The sequence below is a fragment of the Ciona intestinalis genome, unplaced genomic scaffold, assembly GCF_000224145.3.
Source record: "Ciona intestinalis unplaced genomic scaffold, KH HT000054.2, whole genome shotgun sequence".
NCBI classification, from domain to species: Eukaryota; Metazoa; Chordata; class Ascidiacea; order Phlebobranchia; family Cionidae; genus Ciona; species Ciona intestinalis.
The window spans coordinates 48,474-56,745 of NW_004190376.2; the positions used below are offsets into that span (position 1 = coordinate 48,474).

At 36.8% G+C, this 8,272-nt stretch overlaps 1 protein-coding gene across 1 annotated transcript in view; it reads right to left on the bottom strand.

Annotated features, from left to right (window-relative positions):
* Nucleotides 1-650: 650 nt before the first annotated feature.
* The window catches only part of LOC100177301 (importin-4-like), a 21,225-nt gene continuing 13,603 nt past the window's right edge, over nt 651-8,272 (bottom strand). The window contains exons 21-26 of the mRNA XM_002120659.4: nt 6,908-6,991; nt 5,636-5,758; nt 4,247-4,377; nt 3,278-3,491; nt 2,415-2,592; nt 651-2,103 (exon numbers count right to left, since the gene is read on the bottom strand). Coding sequence (XP_002120695.1) covers nt 1,976-2,103; nt 2,415-2,592; nt 3,278-3,491; nt 4,247-4,377; nt 5,636-5,758; nt 6,908-6,991 — 858 coding nt within the window. The 3' untranslated portion in view covers nt 651-1,975. The remainder of the gene's footprint in view (nt 2,104-2,414; nt 2,593-3,277; nt 3,492-4,246; nt 4,378-5,635; nt 5,759-6,907; nt 6,992-8,272) is intronic.

Genomic DNA, 8,272 nt, shown 5'->3' on the forward strand with positions numbered 1-8,272 from the left:
CTTTGGGACATAATATTCAAATATCCTGAGCGTGTTTTAAACAATTAACACCAGTCTATGAGAGTCGTGAGGATAGCGTTTTATATTTCTTTGAATGTTCTTTTTTTACTGCCAAATGGGACGAGAAAATAGAGTTAAAAAGTGTCCCATCTTCCCCACCCTACTCTATATCTAAATATCCTAATTGTGTTTCAAACAATTAACAACGGTCTATGGGAGCCGTGAGGGTACGGTTTTGTAATTCTTTAAATATTCTTCTACAACTATAATATTATGCAAGCAAGAGTATAAATCCTACAGTGAGATGGGACACTTTGTAACACTATTTTCTCGTCCCATTCAGTAGTAAACAAAGAACATTCAATGAATTATAAAACCGTATCCTCATGACTCCCATAAACCGTTGTTAATTGTTTAAAACACAGTCAGGATATCTGGATATTATGTGCTAAAGGTGTCCCATCTTCCCCCATACTACTATATATTATGGAACCGCCGTTATACAGTCATCATTAATTTTACATACGGTCCTATTTGTTGGTCTACTTAGCTTTGTTCTTATATTCGTATAAACCAGATAACGTTAAACTATGAAGCTTGATCGGCAGTCGTTGGAGCGCCTGTCGCTACTAAGATAACTTGGCTTCGACTCGCAGTGAATGGAAATTTTAATTAAAGATCCACAAAATGTATCAAAAACCACAACGATTCAGAAGCAGCTTCTACGCATTTAGCCATTTTGAGTATAAAGTTTACCACTAGAGCTAATAAAAATGGTCCAGTGTCTTAAGAATGTGGTATAATTTTGGGTTAATGTGCCAACATGACTAAGAATTATGGCTTTTTTGGCGTCTTAAAACCGGAAAAAGCAGCCAATTTAACTAACATTAAAAACGAATGTAATAAACGCGATTGTCCGATATCATAGAGTTTAATCTTGGGGTAACGAACCAAAATAATTGAAAATTGTGGACCCTGTGACGTATTGGGCAGAAGGACCTCCGCCAATTTGAGTTTAATCTTTAACACTCAGTTGATAATGAAACAGTGTTTGAAATGCATCCACCACAACCATGGCTTATTTAATAAATGAAGCCGACCCACGTCTGTACAATTAAGCGAAGAAGGCGACGATTGCCCGAAAATAAAGAAAACATGCAACGAATGCACAGCAGAAAAGAAAAGAATAAAAGCGATCAAAATTTTTCTAAAACTCGAATACGACCATGCACAGTTAGAATAACATCAACAACAGAGCTGTAGGCACTTTGTGAAAATCCGGGCAGATTAGAAAACTTAACCTGACAAGAAATATAGAAACAACAACGACAGCTTCTTCACCAAACTGTGTAGCTTGTGGAAAAGGCCGACAAAACTAACCAACCAACGAGAAATTTTCAAATACCGGGAGGGCTTACCCGTTAATATGGAAAAGTTTAGAAACAACAGCGACAAACCAAATTGTGTACCAACTTGTACAAGTTGTCCACAAAATCAAGTAGCACAAGAAAATTACTGTTGGTCTTATCCGAAAGCGCGCAATTTAAACACAAAGGCGGTTCATTTTTACCAAACCAAACTTTGTAGGTTGAATGACAGGACAATCAGGATCAACAACCACAAGAAAATTCCGGGTAGGGTTGTTGGCATTGTGGTTTTAACAAACCAAATTTCATGGCCTGTGCAACAATATGCCCGGAAATTAAACAACGGAAAAAAATCTTGAATTTCGTGTGAATTGATCCGTCTACGGTCTGGAAAGTCTAGGCACAAAAGCGGCAGATTTTAACAAACCGAACGTTTAATCCTGGAGAAGAAGAAGATACCCAGAAATTTAAGAACAGGAAAAGATTCTGAATTTCTTGTAAACAATCCGCCCACGGTGAGAAATCTTTACTATGCCTAACATGAGTTACCAAAAGGTGTAGGAACCTTTACAAGCCATGCACCGATGTAGGAGCAGTGTGGAGTTAGGTTACTGGGCCAACATGCTGTGTAACACAGTGGTGGTTTCTTGGTCTAAACACGTGACTAGCTCGGACATCTTTTTCTCATCACGTGACCGGAGATCTCGAACCTCGGCTCGCAAGGCTGTTTTCACTTCTGTTAAAACAATTGAACAAATATGGAGGTTGCGGGTAAGATCTACCCAGGACTTTAAATAATAACAAACAAACAAAATACACAACCACCCACAAAGTTACATACATGGTAACTCGTAACCAAGTACGAGGTGCATAAAGCAGAACACACGTGGTATGTAACGACTGTCGTTGCCCGCCATGTGAGGATAATTAAGTTACATTCATTCATTTATATAAAACCTAATGAGAATAGCACTTTTAAACCAAACACATTCTTTAACCAATTGTTTATAATACCACTACGTGCCCAACAAACCGCCACAAACTTACTCGTGTCTACGTCATCATCTACGCTAACAGCGGCAAATATTTCAATGATGCGCGTCATCGTTTTGACGTCATCCCGCACTTGGTTATCCCGCATAAGAGTAGCGAGACAACCATATACAATGGGATCCTCGTCGTGATCTTCTTGTAAGGGAAGATGGTTCAATAAAACGGGGAGAACCTGGGGTAGGAAAACATAACACAATTTACGTAACGCATTTTTGTTTCTTTTAAATAAAAAATTATACAATCTATTTTTTATTTTAACAGCATTTTTTTTTCTTTTAAATAAAAACTTACACAATCTGCGTTTTACCGTTACTAACCGTCTTTTTACAGAGCTTATTTTTCTTTACAGCCTATTAATTAAACGGACAAACAAAAGTTATTATATTATATTATTATTAGCATAATTATAAGCCTTCATAAAAAATTACACAGCCTATTTTTTTCTTCTAACAACTGTTGTTTTACCGTTACTAGTACTAGCCGTTTTTTCGCTTTTGTAAACTTTCCCGTTCTTCGTTATCGTGACCAAACTAAGTTTCATTTATTCATTCATTACAGTTCATTCATAACAATAGACGTGACGAACAACCGGCGTCATGGCACAGTTGGCGCGCATGTCTCTAACCCAGAGGTTAATGCTAGTTACATTCATTCATTTATGACAACAGTGGCCTTTTTATATAGCAGGTGGGGGAAGACGGGACATCTTTACCACATAATATCCAAATATCCTGATCGTGTTTGATTTGTGAGGAAACGGTTTTGTAATTCTTTGAATGTTCTTTGTGTACCACCAAATGTGACGAGAAAATGAAATAAAAAAGTGTCCCGTCTTCCCCACCCTACTATACACATACCTGGGGTAACGGTACAAGATCCTTATTTGCCGATATGAGCCTCGCAACAGCCCCTAATATATTGTCCAACACTCTACGCGAATCTTCCTTCACCAAAGCTTGCGACAAACACCCCAATACATTGGGGTAATGTTGAGTGGATGCAGGACCGCCGTTCTGCAGCAATACGCCAAGCCCGTAGATGGAGTTGTTTCGAACCTCGGCCTCGCTGTCTCTGCAAGTAGAAAGTAATGTATATAAAGGTAGAAATGTGTAGTAGGGGGAAGATGGGACACCTTTAGCAAATGATATTCAAATATCCTGATCGTGTTTTAAACAATAAACAACGGTCTATGGAAGTCGTGAGGATACGGTTTCATAATTCTTTGAATATTCTTTGTTTACTACCAAATGGGACGAGAAATAGAATGAAAAGGTGTCCCATCTTCCCCCACCCTAGCTTATACTTGAATATTACTTAGCGGAAGTTAATAGTTATTACATTATCGGAATTTCCCCACTAGACACTTTCCGCCTACGCTCAATTATCTACGTATCAAATATGACGTCATTAACTATCAGCTCAATTACAATCAGGATATAATGCGGGAATTCCCATTTACTTATGAATACAAAATGCTAAGAATAAAGAGATAATAAGAATTTCAACGGTTTTTGACCAAAAAAATCACTAACGAATTATTCTCGCATGGCCCACCGTAGGTTCTTACCCTTATAAAATATATGCTCTGTACCATATTAACAGCCACGTTTTTTAACTGACTATTTTCCCATATTTTTACCCAAAAAGTGTTATAACGACTGTTGTTTTGCTTTCGATGCCCTTCTTTTTTTGTAATTTAATAATTAGATCTTCGCTACCGTTTTCAATGGGACGATCGAACAAATAAAACGTAATGTTTCTCTTCGTTGTTTCAATAATTTGATCTTTGTTTTCGGAGATACAAATAAAACATAATGTCATTCTACCTGCTTAGTTGTATGAACTTGGGCACAACATGCTGTAAAATCTCAGCAGAACCCCCAGGTCCCAATTTATCGATAGTTTCAGCGATCGTGCCGGCTCCAAACGAACGTTCAGATGACGAACAGATTGGTTTCTGTCGAAAGTGAAGTTTATAAAAATAAAACAATAATTTTGAGCCTAAAACTATACATAGAACAAGGTCGAAACAGGACGCGTTAACTATTGACCGCATAATGCGTTCATTGCTGTGGATGTCAGTCAAGTCACGTCATGCATAGACTGACCGTGACGTAAGACGTAATAAGAAAAGCGCTTCCACTACTCAGTATAAAAGGCGCAAAAACCTTCAGTAGGACCTCAAAGTACGGGCAGAGTGATAGTTGAAGTACAACGATAATTTACTAGCATAACAATACTAGCGAAATTATGTTTTTTTTGCTAAAAAACTTTTTTTTTTGTTTAAAATGTATTTTTTTCGTTACGGAATCGAGGCAGACAGGTTTCATTTTGTATCTATTATATATAGTTAGTTAAAAAAGAAAAAAAAAAAGAAAAAAAATGAGCGTGTCGAATGCGAATACTACATTGTGCACTAGTACCAATTGGTAGAACGTCGTTTCATAGTGTGAAATATATTATACGGTTAGAAAGATTGCGTTATCTTTGCTACGCTAATCCTATATAGACAAATTGCAGGGGTATAGTTACTTTATATTGGCGAGAATCTTGCACGTTAAGAAACTTATGCATTAAAAAAATGTAAGATGCAAACACAAGCGTAAAGGTAAATGTATTTTTGTGCAAGCATTATTCGTTCAACGTGTGGCGCTGTTGTTCTAACGCGTGGCGATGTTGTTCTAACGCTTGGCACTATGGCACGCAAAATCGTGAAGCGTTCCATAAATCATGAAGCGTTTCGAAAAAAAAGGCGTGACGATGTACTTTAAACGCGTGGCGCTGTAGTTGAAAAACTAAAAATAAACGAAGCAGTTTCGGAACAATCAATTTTTAGTTCCCGTCCCGCTTTTTATATCACATATGTACATCAGTACATGATGTATGACATTTGAAAAATCTATGAATAAATACATAAATATTTATCCTAATGAGGAACTACGTCACGGCATATCTATATTTAAGTAATACTCGACCGATGTTAATGGAAAATACATTTATTCAAGAGTTTCTAAACGTCAAGAAAATGGGCAGAATTTGGTTTACCACGTACGTAACTTTGTGAGGGATAATTTTGTTTTATCTTTTTAATATTTTTTAATGTATGGCTGACAACTGAGACAACCCATAAGTGACCACTAGGTTGCAGCAAATTGCTGGTGATGTTTTAGTAAAGTATGACAATATATGTTTTAGTACATTATAACACTACGCACCAGCTTCCCGATAAGAGTTGGCAGACAAGCCATGAAGTAAGGCAGAAACGACGATTGCAACTTTTCAGCAAGCACAGGGAAAACGTCGCCACAATATTCAATTAACATTTCGTCGTATTCGGCCTGTAAATAATCGTGTATTATGACGTCAAAGTAGTTAGTCGGCATTTTAATTTATAAAAATGTATTGGAATATATTTGGCCTAAATCGTATGCCCTGGACTTTCTCGCCGTAAAAGGAGCTCGCGCATATAGAATATAAACGGTGTAAGCACTCTTATAGAATATAGTAGGGTGGGGTAAGATGGGTCACCTTCAGCACATAATATCCAAATATTCTGATCGTGTTTCAACCAATTAACAACTGTCTATGGGGGTCGTGAGGATATAGTTTTATATTTCTTTAAATAGCCTTTGTTTACTACTAAATGGGACGAGAAAATAGAGTTAAGGATGTCCCATCTTCCCCCACCCTACAATATAAACGGTGTAAACAGTCTTACCCCACTGCCTCACTGCTTTTCATTTACCTCTGCAAACTGCCTCAAATCATAATAAACAATACCAGTTCTAATAATCCTATATGCGCCATAAATACTACATATCTGGGTTTGAAATATTCTTCTGCGACTTTAAAAACTTCTGTAAATGCTTCCCGATTGCTGCACTGTAGGTATTAGGGGTAATGGGACAACTCTGGTCTCAAATCACAGGCCCTGGCAATGTCATATATACGACCACAATATAGTAGAAGTTGTACTAATAAAGCCTTGGAACTTACTGTCTGATATTCCTGCAACACAAAACATAACTGATATATTTCTCACTGTAAAGTATAGTGGGGGAAAATGGAACACCTTTTTATTCTGTTTTCTCGTCCCATTTGTTAGTATAACAAAGAACATTCAAAGAATTACAAAACCGTATCCTCACGACTTCCATAGACCGTTGTTAATTGTTTAAAACACGATCAGGATATTTGGATACTATGTGCGAAAGGTGTCCCGTCTTCCCCACCCTGGTGTATACGTTTTACTTTTCTACCAGAAGAAAATATATCCGAAGATCGGTTTTAAAAATAAGTATTTCTATTTGGGTGTTGGGCAAATCCTGGCCTGAATCCTAGAACCCATGGCGTGCCACACTCTGGGACCTCACCCATATAGAATATAAAGGATTTATATTACTACTCTAAAAAGCATAAGCCAACGATATTTCCAAATAATTCAAGTTTTAATAACTTATTGAACGAATATTCCAACATAACTTTACCTGCTGCTCGTCTTCTTCGTCACCGTCATCATCTTGGCATGCAGATTTCTGAAGCAGAACTTCGTTCAATGATTGCATTAACACCTGTATGGTAATATATAACATTACAATAATCAAATGTTGTATTATAATAATAATTATATAACAATAGTTGCGTATAACAATAATACTCGGGGAGGGAGGGACGCCTCCAGCATATAATGAACAAATATGCTGATCGTTTTTTAAACCAATTCTATTTTTTCGTCCCATTTGGTAGTAAACAAAGAACATTCAAAAAATTATAAAACCGTATTCCCACGACTCCTTTAGACAGTTGTTAATTGTTTAAAACACGATCAGGATTGTTGGATATTATGTGCTAAAGGTGTCTCGTCTTACCCCACAGAACTATATCTGTTTTATAAGCAATGCTACGAATGGAATTAAACGATTCTGTTGCAATGCTTGACCAAAGCACGAAACATATCATGTGATCATTTAGATAAGAATGTGTGACGTAATTATATAAAAAGATAGAAATGTCACTAGTAACACGTGGTATGATGACGTCAGTAATGCACGCGGTTGTCCGCCAGTCTGCGAGGGTTGAGTTATGATATGCAAATTAGTTCGTGTAAATTAATCATTCAACGGCTCATCTGGTATAAAAACGTAATGTATTTCCGACGGTTTGTCTGGAGTTATAATATGATATGCAAATCAGGCAGAAGAAACGTCGGAAATAAACTACGTTTTTTACCAGAATAATTTAAAGAATATTTGCATTACGACTGGTAGCAGACGTAACGGAATAGTTCGTGCGGTGACTATAGGCTTGCATAAATATTTAAGAACGAAGGGAAGCGTGTGTTTTTGTTTCGTTTTGTAAGAAATTTCAAAAAAAGTAACAGGTAAAATGTCTTGCGCAAGCCTTAAGCTTCGTGTGATGCTTAATTTTGTGGAGGATAAAAGCAAAACACGCAGTAGACAGATTCAATATGACTAACACAACGTACAGAACACCCGGTATAATTAAAAAGGGGGCGATGAATGTGATGTACGTGTGATAAGTTAAAAGATTTTGTCTTCACCCATTTTATATGTTGTGGCAATAATACGAGTATGTAAGAAAACGCGCAGTAGATAGTTCTTTATGGCTTTATATACGTTGCAATGTAAAATACCTTGTGTGTTTAAAGTTAGGTTTACGAATGCATACGTATAGAAAATTCAAGGTTTTTCGTCTCTCCACTTTATATCGTGCGGAAATAATATAGACTTCGTATTTGCTTGGAGTATTTTTTGGCATGTTTATTGTAAAGTGTTCAAATGCAGAAAAAGCCACGCGTAATTTGCCGCAAAGCAGAAATCGTTAAAAAAAGG